The 23437-nt window shown below is 38.1% G+C and overlaps 1 protein-coding gene across 1 annotated transcript in view; it reads left to right on the top strand.

Moving 5' to 3' along the window:
• The window catches only part of cdh22 (cadherin 22), a 168697-nt gene that overhangs the window by 94264 nt on the left and 50996 nt on the right, over positions 1-23437 (top strand). Inside the window, exon 4 of the mRNA XM_005739998.1 lies at positions 16898-17192. Within this exon, the coding sequence (XP_005740055.1) occupies positions 16898-17192 (295 nt within the window). The remainder of the gene's footprint in view (positions 1-16897; positions 17193-23437) is intronic.

Here is a 23437-nt window from a genome sequence, read left to right as displayed (position 1 = left end):
TTTCATTGTAGTTGCATTTACTTGTCTTCTTTTTAACCTGCATAAAATTACCGAGTTCTTGAGATCAAGACCCTGACATTTTGAATGAGGAGCAAGAAATTAAATCCAAGTGGTTTGCTGCTAAGAACTACCTCTGAACAAACTCTAAACAATAATTTCAGCTTTTCTGTAATGCAAACACTGTGGCTATTCAAAACAAAAGTGCTGGACAGACGCGTATGGATTTTCCAATATAATGTAGGAAATATTTTCTTTAATGTTGACTTAAGGTAGGCATATACCTCCCACATGACTCATGCTACTGAAAGGAAGGCACCATTTTTAAAGAACATGAATACTTTGAGCTGTCAGGAGCTTTTTGGCTCCTGTGCAATGTAAGAGTCACTGTGGCTTCCAGACTTCTTTCAGTTCTTGAGCCAGTCTCTCTGAAAACCGTAGCCCACTGGCTTAAAATTGAGTACTTCGATCTCATGCTCCACATAAAAAGCTTTCAGAGATTAGTCTTCAAAGCCAATTTTGCTCAGAAGGTCTCGAACTACAATATTTTTCTTTTCCTCACAGTGTACCAAGTGAATGGAAAAAAAGTCATAGATTACTCAATTACACTTACTTAGTTATAAGTCAAAACAATTACAAATGATTTAGTTGATACTGAATTACTAATTTGTATCACTTTTTTAAAGCTGACTAAAGTCCTTATTAAACTAAAAAAAAAAAAAAAAAACAAATGCAAAAAAAAGCAAGGAACTATCTTACCCACCTGTCTTCAAGACATCTAAATCTGATGTTTTTGTCTTATTTTCTGTTCACTAAAAAGTTCCTGCTCCGGGGCTAGTACTGTCTGATCACCTTGGGAAAATGCACAAAGACACTCACTTGTCAAACACTAGCCTGTCTGCTACAGTTTGCCTACAACATGTACAAATTCTCACGTTATGCAAAAAAGTATATTAAAAAGTCTTTTTATATTTAATTGTAATGAGCAACTATACCAAAAATAACTAACAATAAATGCTTTGCAAGTACAGTGTAGTTAAAGACAACTTTAAAGACACTTTAATATTGTTCTTTAATACTCCTTAATACATTGTTAGCCAATTTGTTAAATCATAAATGAAGCCATAAAAATTCTGTGTTTTTTTCTGTCTTTGGTGTTTGTTAACAAAGCCTCTGTACTTAGTGATGACAGCCTCAGCAATGCCCTTCCTTTTGATGTTGAGGACAATGTCTTCACACCAGAAATGTGATCAGTGAATGTCATTTTGTAATGTAATCATAGTTAATGGGTATATGTCAAATGAAATCAGTTTGTTATCATGTCAGTAGCAAGTGTGCATTTATTAATATTTTCACTTTTTTTTTTTCCATTTCGTCTCATTCACATCCCATTCATCAGCTGTTGCTCATATGATCCTCAGTGACTTGATGAGAGTGGACACCGCGTATGATTCGATTGCTTTACGTAGGACGTGATATGAAAAGACAGAACATTAAAGCAGACAGAATGAGACACGGTGATGAGTCACATGCATCAATCATGAAATCCCCTTTGTTTCTAATCAGTTAGACATGGCAATTGACCAGCTAATATTGCATCTGCATATATTGATCTCTCTTTTCTTACAAATGAATGGAGATGTTCTTTGTACCAGAGCCTGGTCTTACAGAATAATTATCCTTTGATCAGTATTTTTCTGCAATTGTGAATGTGACGAATTCCTGCTGGCAAAACCAATGCAATCCAAACAATGCAACAGGCAGCACTGTCTGTCTGCTGGTAGAGCAAGAGACAGAATAAAGCTGAGTGACATATGAGAAAAGGAAGGAAGCGAGAGGAAGGCTTCAAAGGGAGACTGGAAAACAAGAGCCTTCATACACTGACTGGTGATTCATTAAAAGGACAGGGTGCCAGGGAAGACAGTGAGCTGATATAAAGGAGCTTAAGGGAAGGGCTTGAGGGAATGATGCAGCAGGAGGGAGAAAAGAGATGATTTTATTAATAAAATTATCAAGTTATTGCATTTCATGTCACAAGGGCAGCGGCCAGTGCTATTTATGGCGTGCGTAAGTGTGGATGTGATTGTCTGGGTGTTAATACATGCTCAAACACAAAGTACCCTGGCTGGATTTTTGGTATCGAAACTATAATTTAAGCTATGAAGGATTAGAGCCAAGCATTGGCCCTCTGCATTGTATAATTGTGCATCTTGCTTTGCCCCGACACAGCAAAGTTGACAAATTTGCTTTTTTTTCCACACTGTGGTTACTGCCAGTGAAGTCACTTTTCTAGTAAGATGGTCACTTACATGCAGTTGATCTGGAAGATTTTATCTGTGTATTTAGATAAATACCAGTTGTGTACTTTAATGATCTAAAACGCATGCATTTTCCTAGCTCTTTTTCATAGCTCTGTGCGGTGATAAAGGGAAGGGAACTTGGGGAAAGAGAATTGCTGTAGAGCACAGGTAATCCTAAATGGCTGTTGTTAAAGGAAGTAGACAGGGGAAATGATACATTCTTCATCTACTCTGGGTTTTTCTTGGTAGTTTTTTTCTCTTCTATATTGACAAATGCTGTCAGAAGTAAATCCATTGTGAGGGTGAATGTGTACGAGGTGGACAATTTCTGCAGCGTGTGCACACATTCTATGCTCACTATAGTAACGTGTACAGTTTCAGTGTTGTCTTTATGTCTTTTCAATTTTCTCTGAACTTTGTGTCTATATCTGAGATGAGTTTTTGCATACTGTCTCAGCAAAAGTGATAAAGTGGTTGTTACAGTCCATGTCACACTTCAAGGTGCTTCTTATCCCGTTTTAATTCTTAACCCCACTTAAACAAATTGGCTTTTTTAAAATAAATATTTTTCTCATACATCATTTGTCTTTCTGAAAATTATTAATTTGATTTATGGTGTATCAAATTCTGTGTCTGATTTTGGTTGCAGTAGGTTTGTTGGACATAAAGTAAAATCCATTTAAATGGTAAAAATCAAAAGAGGCTTTTGCTTTTTTTTGATTTATCTGTTTTCTGATATTTTGTAATAATCAGAAATGTGTTTGAATAAAACACTGAGTTTTTAAAGTGAGTTTGTTTAAGCTTTACGTGTTATCAAAACATTCTTGAACGATAAAAAAAAATCATTTTAATTCATTTATTTGATTATTTTATTTAAGTAGATGATTTTCTTTTACTACTGAACAATCCCCTCACTAGTGTCTGCTTTACCACTGCCTTAGCTTGCATTTAGAGAGATTACAACTCAATGGTCTTTGAAATCCATCTATAAGATAAGAAAGTCATTGGAGAGACAGCTGATTATATTTCTTCTCTTTTGCTGTAACCTTTCTCTTGGACACATGCATATATACATACCAGGTTTATGTCACTTATCTGGTTTATGTGTTTATTTTTAAATAAAGTCCTAAATTGTCTGTGTAGGTTCTCAGTCATCCAGGTCACGGTAATCTAAGGCACTTGAAAAGAAAAATGTCTGGACTTCCTTAAGTTTCTAGAAGATGTTTCACCTCTCATCCAAGAAGCTTCTTCACTTCTAAGAGCAATTGGTGGAGAGTCCCAGGTATTTAAGCCCTATGGGAGTTGCCCCTTAAAAGGACCGTTGACGCACTATTGACCATGTGCCACATCACATGAGCTAAGGTGTGAAAAAGGGTGTGGGTCATTATCAGGAGAGGTTTCGGGTAAAACCTTGCCACACTCTAGCATGTGACTATTGAGATCAAATCATGCAAGGTGTAAGTTGGCGTTAAGGCGCCTGGGAAGGGATCTCAAAACTAGATTATAGGTGGTAGACAGTTGGTGTTGTTAGCCACCCCTTCTGTTCATAGATGGTCATTCACAATGGACAAAGATTGCTTCTTTCACATCTCTTTCAAACTATCTGTCTTCTCCATCCAAAACGTGAACATTGATCGAAAGGTCCTAAATTATATTAACACATCATGACAATGTTTTCTCTTTGATGTCTAGATATTCATTCTCTGTTTCTGTCTAAGCTTCTGCAGGTTTGCCTCTGTAACTGTAATTCAGAACATCACTTTTACATTTTAACTTCATTCTGTGACTTTTTTCTTCCTTTTTCCTAGTCCACTGTGCTACTATTTTCTATCCATTCTCATCGTAGGTTCTGTCCTTGGTATGTATCCTTCCTTCCTTCACCATAGCTATCCCCACCTAGACTGTCTCTGATACCTTGTCACCTTCTTAACACTTTGAAGCTTTTAAGATCAGAAGCTTTACAAGCTGTAGTGAAATGTGGCATGCCTAGTCCAGATTACACAGACTTAAATATAAGACAATTTGCTTTGTCTTTGAAATCTTCAATAAACTAAAGCTTCAGTGCAGCTCACATTTTTCTATCTTCACTGTAATGAAAATGCTACTCCATGTCTATTCTATTCTATTCTATTCTATTTTGCTACTGAACACATTCGTTTAGTGTTAGCTTGTGCTTAAAATATGGTTTGGAGACAGTGACACCAAAAAAAAAGACAGAAGACCAAGTTGAAGTTGGAAGAGCTGAAGATTTTCATTGGGAGTGACCAGGAGAGACAAGATTAGGAACGTATATATCAGAGGAAATGGTAAATTGACTGATTCTTATATAGCGCTTTTCTACTCTCCTCGAGCACTCAAGGCACATTTTAACATGCCACATTCACCCACTCATACAAACACTTTTTTCTATGCTGAAGTGCTTTCTATCGAACATTCACATACATTTATACTTCGATGGATGCATCAGAGAGATTAGGGTTAGTATCTTCCCCAAGGATATTTGGCATGCAGACTGGTACAGCCAGACCTTTAACCTTCCTATTCTTAGATGATGTGCTCTACCTCCTGAGCTACAGCCAGGAACAGCTATAGGTTGACCATTTTGGAGATGAAATTAGAGAAACAAGGCTGAGATGGTTTGGAGGTACAGGGGAGGGATAGTAGACGAAGGATCTTGAGTACACAGCTGTCACTCAGAAAGAAAAGAAGAAAACCACACAGAAGATTTATGGATGTAGTGAAGGAGGACATGCAAAAGGTTGGCTTGACAAATGAAGATGTTAGGGATAGGAGATTGAAGCAGATGATCTGCTGTGACTTTTAAAGGGGCCGACCAAATGAAGAAGAAATAAAAGGGGTCGCCACAGCGTGTAGTTTTTTTTTTTACACATTATTTTTATTGACAGTCCTGTATATTTTTTACAAAACATTCAGACCCCCAACAAGCACAGAGCAGGCTAGCACAGGCTAGCAAACAAAAAAAGACATATCCCTTTGTGGTACAATCAGATTAAATAGGTGAATTACAGCAATGAAACATGGTACCAGAAATTATAATATTTTTCCATTTAAGTAAAGGTCCCATTTTTTCCAGTATTTCTCAAATTTATCGGCAGCCAGTCTTAGTGAAAAAGTCAGTCTCTCCATTGTGTAAATTTCCTTGATAATGCCTATCCAGTCCAAGAATGACGGTGGATCAGCGTTTAGCCATTTGCAAGTTATGGCTTTCTTTGCACCAGCCAATAATATCAATAAAAGATATTTGTCTGAATTCCTCAGTCCTTGTGGCAAATCACATAGATAAAACACAGTGAAATCAGGGGCCAAGTTCAAGCCCATCATGGTATTGACTTCTTTGATCACTACTAGCCAATAGGGGACAATCTTAGCACATTCCCAAAAAATATGAAAATGTCCTGCAGATACACCTCCACAGTTCCTCCAACACTGAGTCTTGTCGGGGTATTTACTTTGTTTACTCTTAGCATTAGGCATGACAAAAAAACGCACTGTGTTTTTCCATGCATTTCCTCCATAGACCTGAGCTCGAGGTCATTACCACAGCCTTACATATATTGAACCAGTTGTCGTCATGTATTATTATTTCAGCCTCTTTTTCCCATCTAGCTTTGATATACGTTGTGTCATTATTCTTAAATGTGTGTAAACATTTGTATAATCTGGATATCTGTTTCTTTGGTGCATTCCCCTTACACGAGTCAAGGAAGATTTTAACCAAGCCCGTGTCCTCCTCTTCTAGGAATCTTATGTTTCAAGGTTCAAGGTTCAAGGTTCTTTATTTGTCACATGCATAGTTATACAAGTATAACACAGTGAAATGTAGCCTGACACGCTCCTCGACATGTGCAAAAATTGGGGGGGGGTAGAGGAAGAACATTATATATATAGTATATACGTTGGGTGAATGTGCAGTAGTAGCAGCATGTTTCTGTCGTAATGGTGCCTCAGCTGGAGGTATCTAAAGAAATCCTGTCTTTCCAAGTAAGAACTTCTCTGGAGTTGCTGGTAGTCTTTTAGTACATTTTTATCTGTAATCTTCCAGTAGCCTGTTATACCCTTATGTGACCACTGTATAAATCTCTTATCCATGTTTGCAGGTGCAAAATCCGAATCATAAGCAGGCCATCGTAACGTCCGGGCACTTTTTTTAGTTTTCTCATATTTTCATATTTGAGTATCCTATGCCATATTTCTATGGGCACTTTCTTTAGTGCCGGGAGCAGGTCTGCATCTATATGTCTTTTAATGAGTGGTTGATCTCCAAGCAGTGATTGAAGCGGGGTCTCACAGTAGGATTGATCTATCTCCTTCCATTTAGCCTTACACATTGGATCACACCACCCAATCATCACTTGTAACTGTGCAGCCCTATAATAGTCCTCAACACACGGCAGAGCGAGTCCACCTTTGTCCATTTGCAGTTGTAACGTCTGAAATTTTATTCTTGGTTTTTGTTTGGCCCAAATAAAATTAGAGATCATCCTATTCCAATCGTTAAATTGCTTGGAGGGTAGGTGTATAGGCAGCGCCTGGAACAAATAGAGAAGCTTTGGCAAAAGATTCATTTTTATTATATCTATCCGATTATGCATATTCATTGGCAATAAATACCAACGCTGTAGGTCTGCCTTAATTTCTGATGTCAGTGGGACATAATTGCATTCGTAGAGGTCGGATAGATCCGTGGGTATATGGATTCCTAGATATTTTATAGAGGTGTTACTCCAGTAAAACTTGGCTATCTTTTGAATGTCTTGTGATGGGCGGTAATTATATAAGAGAATCTGAGTTTTCTGTAAATTTAATTTATATCCGGAATATATGCCAAATTTTTTCAATAATGAAAAAAGATTAGGCAGACTGATTTCCGGGTTAGTTAGCGTTATGAGAACATCGTCAGCATACAGACCATCTTTATACATTATATTGTTAATTAGTACACCTCTAATGTCTTTAGATTCCCTGATAGCTTGCGCCAGGGGCTCAATGAATAGCGCAAAGATAGTGGCACTGAGAGGGCATCCCTGACGGCAGCCTCTTTCTAGTTGTAGTGTATCTGTTAAATCACCATTAATTTTAATCCTGGCAGTGGGTGAGTTATATAGAGACTGTAAGCATCTGTTGATTTGGCTGTTAAAACCGAATCTCTCTAAGGCCAAATAAAGATAATTCCAGCACACAGAGTCAAACGCCTTTTCAGCATCAAGACTAACAGCTACTGATTCGATATTTTTCATTTTATTTATTAGATGGAGAGCCCGCCTCACATTATCATGAGTTTGCTTATTTCGAACAAAACCTGTTTGATCTGTATCCGTTAGTTCTGAAGTTATAAATTCCAACTGTTTAGCTAATATTGTTGCAAATATCCTACAGTCGATATTCAAGACTGATACGGGTCTATAGGAACCACATTCCGTTCTATTTTTACCCAGTTTGGGAATTGCTGAAATAACTGCTCGTTTCCAGGATGGTGGTATCTCACCCCCTGTAAGCACATGGTTAAAGCAATCCCTCAGCAGAGGGGTTACTAGATTTCTGAAATGTTTATACCACTCTGCCGGGTAGCCATCCTCACCGGCCATCTTATTACCTTTCAATTTTGAAATGGCCTTGTTAATCTCCTCCGCAGTTATTGTTTGTGTTAATCTTTTATTTTGTTCTGTTCCTATCGACGGTAAATCAAGTGAAGAAAGAAATACATTAACAGAGGGCACATGTATCCTGTGTGGTTCTGCATACAGTCGGGTATAATAGGTCAGAAAAGATTCTTTTATGCTTTTCATGTCATGACATATCTTATCATTTGCTGGGTTTTTAATTTTCTGAATAAATCTGTCAGCCTGCTGTTTCCGTATCCTCCAAGCAAGGAGTCTCTTAGATTTGGGACCATTTTCATAATAATTGTGCTTAATGAATTTGGCCCTATTTAATCTCTATTTGGTCATCATATAACCTATTTAATATCTGTTGTATTTCTTTAATTTGTGATAACGTGTCATCATTGTTACTTTTCATATGTTCTGATTCTAGGTGTTTCAGTAGTAAGGTCTTTTAGATACTTCTGTTTTTCCTTTTTTTGTATGAGGACCACAAAATTAGCTTCCCTCTAAGAACTGCCTTCGCTGCATCCCATAAAATACTAGGAGAAACATCACCATTGTTATTGTAGTCCATGTATTCCTTAAATTCTTGTTTTACAAACTTTTCGAATTCTACATCATTTAGTAGACTAATATTAAGCCTCCATAAAGTCTCTTTGCGATCTGAATCCAAATAGAGCGTCAGGTACACCCCTGCATGGTCCGAAATATCTCTCACCCTTATATCACAATTTATAATTCTATGCTTATCAAAGTGTGACATAAAAAAAATAGTCCAGTCTTGAATACATATGGTGGGAATGTAAAAAAAAAGTATATTTCTTTTCCAGTGAGTGTGCATCCCTCAACACGTCAACCAACCCCAATTCCTTAAGCATTTTTTTAACATATACTGCTTCTGGTTGTAACAATTTAGTTTTGCTGGACGTGTCCAGAAACGGATTCAAGTGAATATTCCAATCTCCACCGCATATTAATATGCCTGAAGTGTCTGTTGCAATTAATTCAGAAAGGGTCCTGATTACATGTTTATCAGTCCCTGGTGGTCTGTACACGTTAAACAATGTAACTTCCTTGTGATCTATGTACCCTTTAACCAGTATATAACGCCCCTCCTTATCTCTGATTTGTGAGGAAAGTTGGAAATGTACTTTGTCAGACAATAAGATGGCCACTCCTCTAGAATGGTTTTTTATATGCGAGGAATAATACACATTTTTAAACCCCATTTTACACAATTTTTTGTGCTCGATGGCAAAAAGATGTGTTTCTTGCCAGTAAATTATATCTTGTTTTTCTCGCTTCATTTTAGCAAGAGCTTTGTTTCTTTTAATGGGGTTATGTAAACCATTAACATTGACTGTAATTACCTTATATTGTTGTCTGATCTCCATCAGCAAAAGGAAAATACACAATACCTGTAAATCTCTAGGTGCTCTGAAAAGAAAAGGGGGTCTACAGAACAAAGGAACAACGTACCTGAACAAATAACATATATGACTTCCAATTATGAAGTGTACGTCCAACTTCAAAACCAAGAGGAGAGTCCCTAAAGTCCCAGAGAGCCCCTCGTAGTGCTGCTTGGTGATCTCCACTCATCATAGCAGCGCTCTTGGAGAAAGCTGTTAGCATCCCAAACTGCGGTCAAACCTATCACTCTTATTTTACACAGGAAAACTGCAGTCTTAAGTGCGGAAAAAAATTTTTTTTTAGGTTTTACTATCCATGCACTTGAATCTCTGGAGTTTTTCCTGGATGTATTTCAGGGCGATTGTGGCTCAAGAGTTAGGTGTTTGTCTTGTAATTGGAAGGTTGCCGTTTCGAGCCCCGGCTCGGACAGTCTCGGTCATTGTGTCCTTGGGCAAGACACTTCACCTACCGCCTACTGGTGATGGCCAGAGGGCAATATGGCAGCCTCGTCTCTGTCAGTCTGCCCCAGGGCAGCTGTGGCTACAACTGTAGCTTGCCTCCACTAGTGTATGAATGTGAGAGTGAATGAATAGTGGAATTGTAAAGCGCTTTGAGGGGTCCGAAAAGCGCTATATAAATGCAATCCATTATTATTATTATTATTATTTCATCCGTTCCTCCCGGGTCTGCCGCGGCGCTCCGCTTGCGCTTTCCCATCAACTTCCTCTTCTCCAGGTCGTCGGCTGCGTCTTGCGCGTTGTTGTAAATCACGGGCCCGTTTTCATAAAACACACGCAGTCTCGACGGATACAGTGTTTGGAAGCGGAGCCCCTTCTCTTTTAAAATCCTCCTGATCGTGTTGTATGCTTTGCGTTTCGCTAAAATGTCACTAGGATAGTCTTGGTCGAAATATAAAATTTTCCATGAATTCGAGCATGTTGTCCCCTTCTTCACCCTCTGGTATCCCGTGAACACGTATGTTATTCCTGCAAGACCGGGCATCCAGGTCGGACAGACGTGTCTGGAGGTCTTCTTGTAACTGGAGAGTATGGCCGAGCCCATCTTTAAGGTCGACTGTGACCTCCTCCACCTCGGTTACTCTCTGTTCGACCTCCTCGATCCTGCTTCTTACCTCTTTCATGTCCGTGACAATTTCGTTGAACCGTTGCCCCACTTCTTTCCTAAACTCAGACATTTCTGTTTTCACAAGTCCAGTCTTTTCCGCTATTTCACTTTTTAAATTATCCTGGACTTTTTTAAGCTCAGCAAGAATGCTAGCTTCAATTGCCTCCATAGCTCCGAGTAGCTGTAGCTTGCTAGCACCGTCAACTTCTTTCGGTGAAAAAACTCCTTCCTCCGCACTTTTTGCCGAATTCCTCTTGTCTTTCTCTTGTTACCCCCTGGCTTACTACTATGAATATTCTTAGTTGTGTTATAACATGTCAGTTTTCAAGGGGTAACCGCCCGGGAGCTGAAAGATTATGCTGCAACCAGCTTCCCCACCATCCGGAAGTCCCCAGCTTCACATGTTTGATCTGGTAGATTTGTACACCAGATGCCCCTCCAACCTCATAAAAACTTAAAATAGCTGACTAAATGTGAAGGAAACTTTCAGTCACTGCATGTGAGTCATATGTCATCCCCTTCAGTAGGTTAGCCTATAGTGACAGCTAGACACTTTGTTATGACCTAAAGGTGAGTCTGACAAGACATCAACAACCTCACTGTCCTCTTAGTCAACCCACAGGCCTCCACTGTAAATCCTAAAGCATGGCTGACTCTTGCTAGCATCAAGTTTAGCATAAAGCCAGAAACCAAATTAATACTGTTTAGCTGCAGTGATAGGATGATATATTTTTTAGTAAGTTTATAGAAAGGGTTCAGATAATTGGTATTGTAGTTTATGTCCCTACATTATATTTACTTTGGAAATTTGGTCATTGTGTAATGACCAATAATCCTTCTTTTACATTTTTTAAAGGAACCTAATATTTTGACATGAACAAAGTGCTATTAATAAAAAAAAAAAAAACTCCAATCCCACTTTTGACGGCTGTAAATTTCCTGATTAATTGAATAATCAGACCGATCGTGTCTTGAAGACCTCATATTGCCCCAATAGAGCACTTTGCTCTACACTGCAGGCTTACTTGTGGTTCCATTCTTCCAGTAGAATGGGACCACAGAGGAGAGTGTTTAGCTTAGAGGCGCCTCTCTTTTGTGGAACGAGCTCCCAGGTTGGATTCAGGAGAGAGTAACCTTTTCTACTTTTAAGATTAGCTTAATTCCTTTTTCAAAAACCATATTGTTATGGCTGTATCAGGTGATCCTGAGTCCCCACTTAGTTATGGGAGCTTCCGATGATGAGTGTCTTCTTCGCTCAAGTTTTTTCATTCACTCATGTTTATGCACCAATCATTAATTTAATCATTAGTTATTATTAATTTTTTGCTCTCTTCCACAGTATGTCTTTTGTCCTGTCATCCTCCCCTCACCCCAACTGGTCATGGCAGATGGCTGTCCCTCCCTGAGCATGGTTTTGATGGAGGTTTCTTTCTGTTAAAATCTTGCTTTTTCTTCTCACTGTCCCCAAATGCTAGTTTATAGAGATGTCTGATTATTGCACGGTCTTTTCCTTACAATATAAAGTAGCTTGAGGCAACAGTTGTTGTGATTTGGTGCTATTTAAATAAAACTGAATTCAATTGAATTGAAATGTGGAAAAGAAGTGCACTGCCCATGGGGGGGGGGATACAAACCCTACATTTTCCACAGCATAAAAGTCTTCTCTGTTGTGCTATGTCCTCAGTATGTCCAAAATGCTCATAGCTTCATCAGCTTTATATTAACTAATTGAAGGGAATTAGACTACCGGTGTGATTTCCATATGCTAGTATGGACTAGTGAAAATCTACAAGGAAGCTACACAGTTTGATAATTAGCTTTCTACAGTGAAGCAATGACATCAAAGAGTAGAGTTCCTTTAGTACTGATTTGAAATATATGTTATTTTCTTGGTGTGTATTAGTATTTTTTGATAATGTCTATACCAGTGACCTAGCCAATAAAAGAAATAGCACACCTTGTCCAAATGTGGAGAATCTATTTCCCCCCAAAAGTGTCAGGAATATCGTTTAAAGATTTTAGGAAAAAACATCTATAATGTCATGCTCAGCAGGTGTACAGGATGTGCGTCTTTCCCATCTTCTTCTTTGAAATTTGTTGTGCACTTTTGCACCCCCGGTTATTTTTTGTGAGTGACATCCTGACTCTGACCTTTAGTTTGCAGAGAACAACTTAGCTAAGCGTAGTGCATGTGTGTGTGTCTGTGTGTGTGTTTTTCAAGCTGCCAACTTGAATCACTCCAGTGAGGATAGACTGACAGAAGGATGGGTATAGCCAGCCTGAGGGGAGAGAAATTGCATCATTCCTCCAGAATGATGATCCATGTATGTGTGTGTGTGTGTGTGTGTGTGTGTGTGTGTGTGTGCCCACATGAGTGTATGTTTGTTCGTGTCTATGTGTGCAAGAAAAAAGGAAAAAAAAGCTCATAGGACTTCTTTATAACATCTTATAATCATCTAGGGTTCCCCCTCCTAGGACCTGGCATCCACATATGTGGACATCTCATTTTGGGTTATTTAGACCCAAATACTCAATTTTGCTCTACAAGGGCCTGATATCGACTTACGAGGACATTATACTGCCTATGATCTATCGAAATTTTAAACAAATGTCCTCATATGTGGCTCTTATTTTTCTTAGAAACAAAAATCAGGTATAAATAAAAATCCAGTAATTCTTTGCTTTTACATTCATCTGGCCCAAATCAGCCCAAATATCAAAGAGAAATTAAAAATGCATGCCGTGGAAGAGTTCGGGTCTTAGGAGGTTAAGCAACCTTGGTGATGTAAATAAGTCTCTGCACCTAATTGATGTAGAAAAATTATGCTTTTAAAAATCTTTTTGACATAGTAAACCTAAACCAAACCAAGCAATATTTTTACCTAAACTTAACCAGACAGAGAATTTAGACTGAAGTGAACACTGAGAGAATGTAAAGCCTAAGTTTGATTTTAAACTGGATTTTAATTCTAGACTCTGAGAGCGTGTCCACATGTAAAATAATGTACTCTGATATTAGCCACTTTTAGACATTTCAAAGTCCTCTTGTAAGAAACATTCTAAGCTAATGTACGTAACAATCCCAGATACAGTGAGGGAAATAATTATTTGATCATCTGCGGAATTTGTAAGTTCCCTCACTTGCAAAGAAATGAAATTTATGATTTCTATGTTTCTATGTTTAATTTTAGTATAAAAAGACAAAATATCAACCATGCACCACATGGGTTAAAGTCAATAAATAAATAAATCGTGTTTTTTTTGTTTGTTTGTTTTTCATTCCAACTTCTGCAATACTATGGACCAGAGAGCTGTCAAAGGACATCAGGGACAAAACTGTCCCTGCATGTTTTGTCCATGACTGGGACAAATACATGCAGGGACTGTGTAGGCTTGTGTTATCGCCTACACAAACAGCTTTTTAGCAATCAGTAGACCACCATCGGTGACGGATTGAAATCTTGCAGCGCCCACAAGTTCCTCCCTGCTCAAGAAGGCACATATAGAGGCTGGTCTTAAGTTTGCCAGTGAGCATCTAAATGATTCAGAATATATTTTGGAGAAAGTGTTGTGGTCAGATGAAGCCAAAATCAAGCTGTTTGCCATCAGTTTGACCTTGTGTATTTAAAGAAAGAAAAACGCTAAGTATGACCCACAGAGGATCATCACCACATTCCACCACCAAGGTGGAAACATTTCAAGATGAGCCTACCGGACAACTTCACTGCATTGAGGGGTTAGGTGATGGGGCAATGTAAAATCTTGGAGGAGAATCTCCTTCCCTAAGACAAAACAATGAAAGTTGGTCTTCTAGAATAGAATGACCCAAAGCATACTGCCAGGCAACGAAAGAGAGGTAAAAGAAGAAGTGCAATGAAGAAGTTTTAAGGTCATGGAGTGGCCTGGCCAGTCTCCAGAACTCAATCCTATACAAAATCTGTGGAGGGAGCTGAAGCTTTGAGTTCCCAAGTGACAGCCAAGAAAGGGGTTAAGAGTTAAGGGAGCTAAGAGAGATCCATTTAGTCAAGAGATGGAGAGTGTGATTTTGCCATGTTACCTTCTTACCATTTTTTCCCCTATTTGTCACATTTTATAAAGAGTAAACACTGTGGTTTCAGGAATTCTGACATAGGTCATTATAAAACTGCTTTCATGGTTTGTTTGTTTTTTAGATTTAATTGCAGGACTTGTTGTGCCAACATTTGTGGAACTGAATGAACACAAGATGGCAACACTTCACACATGCATTTCTCTCCTGAGATTCTAATTTAGAAATTCAGGAGGAGGTTTAGTCTGGAGGAAACATATCAAGTGGTGGAAGCGTGTGCTCACTTTTATTGGATAACTTTCACAGTCTGGACCAATGAAACTTTTATTTTCCTTTTTTTTCTTTTTTATTATAACTGAAATATTGATACCGCCAAAGTATCCAGCAGTATATTTCCACTGACTGTCCGTGTATTTGTCTTCAGGAAGATTCAGAATGGGGAGAATAGGCAAAAACAGACAGATAAAAAAGAAGGAGAAAATGGATGATGGAAGCAATATCAAGGCACAGGCTTGCATTATTCCTCGGTTTTACGACAAATACTTAATGAAAATCCCTGCAAGGGTGATAGAGGCCTGTATTTAATTAAGCCTTTATAAAAAATTAACCAGGGAGGCCAGGGCGATTTCCCCTCTCCTCTGGTCTGTTGAGTAGATTGAACCACAGTTACACTGCATAGACAGCTCTGAATTATAATTTTAGATAGAAGGTGAGTGAGAGGGAGAGGGAGCAGGAGCAAGCAGGTCTAATGCTCACTAAAGAGCCAAAGGGGAGTTTAGGATGGGGGACCAATGCATCTCCTATTGCTACCCCTGGAATGTCTTCTAATCACATTAGGGGAAACTATAGCTCTGATTTATAAGGGCTCTTTTAAGTTCACTTTTCAGCCACAGCACCTCCATGTCTCTACATTTAAGAGTCTTTGAATGACTTTGATCTCCTAATTTGGGCGTCACATCCTGTGAAGGGCACAATGTGCAGAAAAGGTGTAAATCATCACAGGAACTCTGGTGTCTTTTTTTTTTCACCACACTGATGATGGCTAGTCTGCAGGGAGTAGTTAGAAGGACTTGAATTGGATTTACCACCCTAAGAGAAGAAAAGTCAATGGATGAATAAAATACACATATTTCTTATGGTCATGGTTGATGACCAAATATCATTTGGGGGTTGTCCATTTTTAACCCTTTTCTCAGCAGTTAAAACAAAATCATAAAAATAAGATAACTGGCAAATATGTGACAGAATAATCTCAACTTGGACAAGGATCACTTCAGATATTTTTTCTAAACTTTCAACAGTTTCTAATACTTTGAGGTGTCATCGAGTGTGGTGTGTCAGCCATGTGATAACAAGTGCTTAAACAGGACTGTAATCCCTGTCGTGGTTCAAGCACAGTTTTGCAGTTTGATTTGGTTGGCCCAGATCGTCAGACTGCTAGGACGGGGTGAGCAGATTTTGCCTGAGGTTCACAGATAGCTTTGTTGTCTGTATCAAAATGTTCAGTTAAAGTAGAAAGGTTTGAATTAGCCTGCGTTCAAATACACTCCAACAAAACAGTACTTGATTGCAATCTGAATAAATTAATACAACACTCGTAAAGTAATAGCTAATAAAAGGAAAACAACAGCAGTAGCAAGTTCATTACATTAAAGTGGATTTCTTTTCAACTCAGAGTTTTTAATATATAAATAAATGTAATATTTACATATTAAAAAGTTAATCAGTTTTTGTGTTTTAAACAAATTATGACTTTTATAAGCATTCAGCTAACATTGAATGGTACCCAAATCATTCAGGTTTGGGTACTAACAATGACTATTAGTGCCCAAACCTTAATAGAACCTTAATAGAAAACTATACTTTTGATAATATAACTAGTTGTTATGGAGAAAACAAAATAAACATTGATTCAATGAATTATTGTCGATCGTGGCTCAAGAGTTGGGAGTTCGCCTTGTAATCGGAAGGTTGCCGGTTCGAGCCCCGGCTTGGACAGTCTTGGTCGGTGTGTCCTTGGGCAAGACACTTCACCCGTTGCCTACTGGTGGTGGTTAGAGGGCCCGGTGGCGCCAGTGTCCGGCAGCCTCGCCTCTATCAGTGCGCCCCAGGGTGGCTGTGGCTACACTGTAGCTTGCCATCACCTGTGTGTGAATGGGTGGATGACTGGTTGTGTAAAGCGCTTTGGGGTCCTTAGGGACTAATAAAGCGCTATACAAATACAGGCCATTTACCATTTACCATCATCAATATGCAACTTGATCATGACACTAACAAAACATTTTTTAGAAATTTTATGGTACGTACCACATTGCATAGTCGTAAAAGATGGAATGCATGTGTGTGTTTTATTGAAGTCATCATTCTCAAAACTGCTCTGTTTTCTTTTACAGATCCATACAGACTCTGATGATGGTGAGGGCAACATCAAATATACTATCTCTGGAGAAGGAGCTGGATCCATCTTCATCATTGATGAGCTTACAGGAGACATACATGCCACAGAGAGACTAGACCGAGAGGAAAAGGCTTTTTACACTCTTAGGGCTCAGGCCCGGGACCGGCTCTCTAATGATCCCCTTGAGCCAGAGTCAGAGTTTGTCATCAAGGTCCAGGACATCAATGACAGTGAACCCAAGTTCTTGGAAGGACCCTATATTGGCAGCGTGGCAGAGTTGTCACCCATAGGTAAGCTGGAAAATGTCTAGCGCAGTCAGACAAGAACCATTTGGATAACTGTTTGAGGCTCTGTACATAGCAAAGCCCAAGGGTGCATGTAATGTATGGAATTGCAAGTTTTACTGCAGCTATTTTCATGATACATAAGTAGGGTGTGTGAGCTTTTTTTATGGGCTCAAGGAAAGGCGTAAAGTGCCAGAAAGAGTAATATGTTAAAATTCTCCTCCACAAGAGAGATGGATATATGAAAAAGCAGACATGTAAGATAGCTATGTTAAATGAAAATGGATTTGGAGTCACTGAATTTACTCTCGATAGTAGGAAGTAGAAAATGAAAGAAACAGTGCAGGCATATAAAGAAAGTAGAGGCAAACAAATTGCATTACTCCCAGATAAGCTGTGTTCTAACACTGTTTTGAGGCAAATGATAAAAGGAAGAACAAGAGGGAAAGAGCAACATAGGAACGGTGCTCCAGGAGTGCGGTTAATGGAGAGAGTACACTGTCAGTAAAAATGACACTACAATACTTTAAATCCTAACGTGTTTTTATTGTGACCGAGTATATTAGCAGCAATCCATGGCTGCTTCAAACTATTTGCAAAATGGAAAAGACAGGTGAATGAGGGTGTCAAGGGCTTCATTAGCGTGGTATTAATGTCAAAGACAGCTGATATTCAATAGACAAAATTTTGTTTAGCTGCTAAGCAATATCACCATATTTACTCCAAAGGGTTTGTGCGATATGGGTATATGCGTCCGTGTGTTTGTGTGTGTGTGATCATGCATATGCAGTAGAGGCAGGGGTGCTTCTTGTTTGAGTGACTCCAGGAGTGGTGCAAAATGGAATGGCTCTTTCCTGTTCAAGCCTGATTGGAATTAATTCCTGCTTCCTCAGCATGATCCAAAGCATGGGCATTTCTGCCTACATTGCTCTCTAAAACTGAATGGCGTGTGTATGCATGCGTGTGTGAGTCGGTGAGAGAAAGGAAAGTGAAAGTTAGCAAAAACAGGAGCATGATAAAGAGAAAAGGAATAAACACAATTTCAGAAAATGATGCAAAACCCTGGGGAGCACAGGGGAGCTGTCCTCAAGAAAGAGTGAGATGCAGCCTTAAAAGCCATGCTTGGTTAATAATAGTTTATGTAATCTTAATGATCATAACTCTTCTACCTCTGTCCCTTATTTGACCCCGCCACGTCTCACTTAGATTATATAAGAAATAAATGGACAGTTCATATTATCATGGTGTGCTACCACTAATGACATAACATTCACCACTAAATCAGGCATTCTCATGGTTCATCCATGTGTCTTCTCTTTTGACCTGTTTGACTGGCACTCACCATTTCCCAGCTCATCACCTTTACTGACATTTCCATGTTTTAACGACAGTAATGTCACTTAGTTTGGACGTATACTTTTATAAATGTAAAAGTATAACATTTGCTATATTGATATATCTTATAATAGTTTCAGTGCTTTTTATTTTGGATAATTCTGTAGAACCCTACTTTCCACTGGATCAACAAATTTACTAATCCGCATTTTAAAATAGTTCCTAACAACATCTTACACCGGTTTGAGTAGAATCTGGTAAAACCTACAGTGTCCAGCTGTTTTAGGAAAATGTTTCTTTATGACACAAACTGGTTTTGTGCTATTTTTATTGCTTTTTGTGGCCTGTTTTTGTTTTGGGAGCAAAAGACAGTGGGGCAGAGCAATATAGAAATTTGAGAAGGTACTAACATTGTGGGATGTACAAAATATTGACTTTTTAGCCTTTCCAGGAAAACAAAAACAAGACCTGTCTTATAAACGCCGAGTTTTTATTTTGTTTGTTAATGTGTCTCAAAATCATTCAGAATTTATAGGTATCCTCTTATTTTGTTGCTGCTCTGTTACTGTTGTTTAATGAATTCCCAGTGGAATTTTGTCGTCATGCCCTATGAGCATGTTCAACATGTGCTGACATCTACTGTAAATTTGATTTGTCTTTTTCTTTGTGGAAAAAAAAACATTGTACATGCACAAAACCTCAGTAGAATCATCACTTTCAAATAATTTGGACACAGCTCTTCTGATATGCTGTGATGGAAGCAGGTTGCAAGCATTAACCACACCAGTGATATGCTCACTGTGCTGTTTTATGCTCAGCCATATAGCCAAATTGCCTTGGAACACGTGAGGCCATAACAGTAAGAAAGTAATCAGGACTCAACTGCCAGAGGCATATTCATCTTTACCCCTGTCATGTCTCCCGGCACTCGTCTTTGTCATAGTCTTAAAGCCTCTCTGTGCTCGCCTCGCCCCTTTTGTTAGGGCATCCTATTTGGTTGCCTATCTGTCTATCCTTAGTATACTTAGTATGCTCAGCATTTTCTTTCTTAAAAATAACCCTTTTTCACCCAGTGAGCAGTGTTTGTTAAGGAGAACTGCAATAATTAGAAGTACTGAAGCTGATGATGAAGCATGAAGGTCTGAGCTCTACGTTGTCCTGTGGAAAATGTGTGTCTAATGAAATTGCTGTCTTAAATCAGATTTGTTGCGTACGGACGATTGAATGTTGTTCATAGAATCATGCATACGTTTATGATGGAACAGAAAAGGGAGCATGGAAACCTACAGGTGTGCTCCAATTCATGATGATAAACTGTGAAAGATCAATTTGAATCAGCACAACTAGTAAAAGTACTTGAGCTAACTATGCTTCTTGGTTCGTAATTATATTAACTGCCATAATATCGATGCATTTTCTATTTACATGTTTACTGATTCCATTATTTTGCCACAATAATGGAACAGTACCACACAGCAAGAAGACCCTGGCTGCAACTACAAATCTAGTCTCCGTGTTCGAGTAGTTGCTTGTTCGACTAGTCGCATCCCACCTGTCTTGTTTTTTCATGCTGCATGCATTACTAGCAAGTTGAGGACAGTCAAACTTCCATCTGTCTTTTTGTTTTCTGCCATACAAATGCGCAAGAATGAGTCGCGTTAAATAATATTAAAATTCTGCATTTCTCAAATCATTTAGCAGTGATTGTTCACCACCATTAACTCTGTCTAACCGCAATATATGTGGCAGAGTTGGTTTGGGGCTGCATTCATCTGAGCTCAGTTTTGTAGAAAATTTGCGTACTGTCACACCTACAGTAATCCAGATCTGTAATATTCACAGTGTACATAAAAATAACTTTTTTATTTTTTCTAAGTTCTTTAAGTCCAAAGCAGATAAAGAACTTATTGTATTTTGAAATTAAAACTAAACATTATAGGTCAGTTTGATTAATGGCTTCTCACTTACAAACTTACAGGTCATCATTCTCTTTATAGCTCACCCTCCACTGTATTTTCTGAATCAAAGTGGAGCTATAATAAATGTAAATCAACTGCAATGTTAAAAGCTAATGTTGCCTCACGTCCATTTGCAAGGTAATATTGGATGTACGGGTCTGTCCATTTTAAGTACCTATCCTTCCATTATAAAATTATATGCATTATATCTTTGGCAAAAAGCCCTGCGCCTTCCTAAAAGTACCAGCAACTTTTAGTGAGCGTACTTAAAATAAAATAGTAGGTTAAGATACTAATCAAGAGGTAAATATAACCTAATAATAATAATAATAATAACAACAATAATAATGTTGTTGTCATAGCAATAGTCTTTTGAAAATAATTACCTACTTTTGTAATGATAATATTTTTTTCCATTTTTCATTTATTTTATTTTATTTTATTCTTTATTTGGTGCCAGTTAAATCTATCTATTGTTTTTTTTTGTTTGTTTTTTTCTTTTCTTTTGTTTTTTAAATTCTGCATTTTAATTTCAATCCTAGCTAGCGAGACAAAAACATAAGAACTTATTGAGACAGGTGAGAACTACCTCGGAAATGGTGTTATTAATATTGCAAAACCCACATAGTGAGGTTCAGTGTCAGTCTGGAAAGTTAGAAGTGGGAAAATACTTGTGTTGCTTTAGGCATTGTTTGTCTTCTGGTAATCGATGTTATAATAGGATTTTGGACTGGGAATTTACCTTTATACATCAAGTTTAATATGATGCTTATGAAGGTGGTTTACATATGATGGTGTGATCGGCTAATGTTTGTGTTTTGTGAAGCCTCATCATCAATAGCCGGACTGGATCCATCTCTTTTTTCTTTGCATTCCCCAGCCATTGAGAGTGTTTAAATATTTATGTACATAGCTTTGAGCTAAGACTGAAAAGTTTTACAGACATGGAGGCTTAAGTAGTGTTAAACTAATATGGTGCAACTCTTTGACAATACTACATAGCTGTATAGTTTTGTATCTTCTACACTTATGCAGTTGATAGATTGAGCTTTTAGATCTAGTACATATACTGTGGAGACATTATTAGCTGTGGCACCCCAAGCTAATACTTATGCTTCACACGCCCAGCTAATATTGAAGTAATAAAGACAGGCCTTTTCCAATTTGAAATCAGTATTACATCGTGTTACAACATGCATACTAAGACATCCTTTTCTTTCTGTCTTTATGTGAACTGACTAACAAAGAAGCACCGTTTGTATGGGGCGAAACCATTTACTCACTGAGATAGTCATCTTTCCCTTCCACACAAAGGTCAGTTGGAAACGTGGCGAGGAGGGTCAGATCTTAGTAGTGAAATCACTACAGGGTGAAAAGTTACCACAGAGCTAATCCTGTGATTGATGTGGTTCCATTAGAGAGGAACTCAGTATCTCTGAGTGGCATAGATGTAGCACAACATGACATCATCGTTGTAGCTTCTAACCTTCTAGCCCTGACTGACATGTTGCAGTGTCAAAAGAACAACATGCAGGCAAATAACAGTCTAATAGCAGAGATAGTGACCACTGCCCTCATCTTTTCCTCTAATTACCCAAACTGATGCAGTGCCAAATACAAACAACCGTAGCCTCAGTTTAAATTAGCATATCAATTGCTTAACCCCCAATTGATCGCATCTTTTAAAGATAAAATATAAAGGAAGGGCCTTTATATGGACAAATGGACAAACTACAAACTCCATTAGCCAACATAGATTTTCTTTAAGACACTGCTATGCAGTTTAAACTGACATCATCTGAGGCTTTGGTAAATATTTCGACACTTCACAGTATGTTGTCTGTGTAATTATTAAAGGCCTTTGCATTTTATGTTTATATCTTTTTGATATAACAGTTGCTGTTGTTGGAATATTTTATTCTTGTGACTTGTTTTTACTTTAAAAGAAGCTGTTTTGATTTCAAGTATGAAAACATGCAAAGGTCGAGGATATTATCACTGTTACATGGTAAAGAATATGCTGTGATATATCTGTATTGCCATATTTGTTACTGTCAGACACTGTGTGTTTAATAGATGCCTGAATTTAGATATAGAGACTGACACTGATTTAAAGTCAGAAGTAGAGAAAGAAGAAAAAGCATTTTGAGATGTACTTTTTGGGCCCTTTCTTGAAGCTGTCTACCTCAACTTCAAAAAATAGATCACTTATTCTAGACTGTACACAATGAACAGAGCGACTGACATTTAAAGAGTATTTGTAGTGGATAAAGGAAAGAATAGCACTGGAGATAATAAAACAGTAAAACTGAAAAAAACTTGTTAATAAAGTTCTTATATTTCGGTTGACATACATTTTTAAACTCTTCTGTGACACTGAGTGTTGTTTTAGTAAAATGATTTATAAAGACTATGGTATAATATAAAAAAGTGATGAAGCAACAAAATGACGCAACAAAATAAAGCAAGTAGGAGTATCTCTGTGAGGAAGACAACAGCTTCTGCCTCTCGTCTTTCTTTCTTTTTCTTTCTCTTCTTCATCTTTTGACCTTAGTCTCTCTGTTTCAATTTAATACCAGCAAAGTGGGTACTAGAGATACATTTCCCCATCCCTTTGCTCCCTTTGTATGTAATGTAAGTACACAAGAGGATTAGAGTAATAATTACCCTAGTGGCTGTGCAGAAGGCTGCAAATTACTGCAGTTACCATTAGGGACTCCCGAGCCTGTCATGCTAACAGTAGATGAGACATTTAGAGCACCAGTTTCACAAGAGCAATGAGATAAGGCAGGAGCAACTTACAATCAATATGGTCTGTCAGCCACCTTTATGTATATGACTCGTAACATCCAACATTATGCGCTTAACCACAGTGTTTGAAACAATTGATTTTGGCTGATCTAATTGTGTGTGTGTGTGTGTGTGTGTGTGTGTGTGTGTGTGTGTGTGTGTGTGTGT

The sequence above is a fragment of the Pundamilia nyererei genome, unplaced genomic scaffold (genome assembly GCF_000239375.1).
Source record: "Pundamilia nyererei isolate P.nyererei 1_Seehausen unplaced genomic scaffold, PunNye1.0 scaffold00096, whole genome shotgun sequence".
Classification (NCBI taxonomy): Eukaryota; Metazoa; Chordata; class Actinopteri; order Cichliformes; family Cichlidae; genus Pundamilia; species Pundamilia nyererei.
Note: the sequence above shows the minus strand (reverse complement) of the source record. Positions and strands in the feature narration are given on the sequence as shown.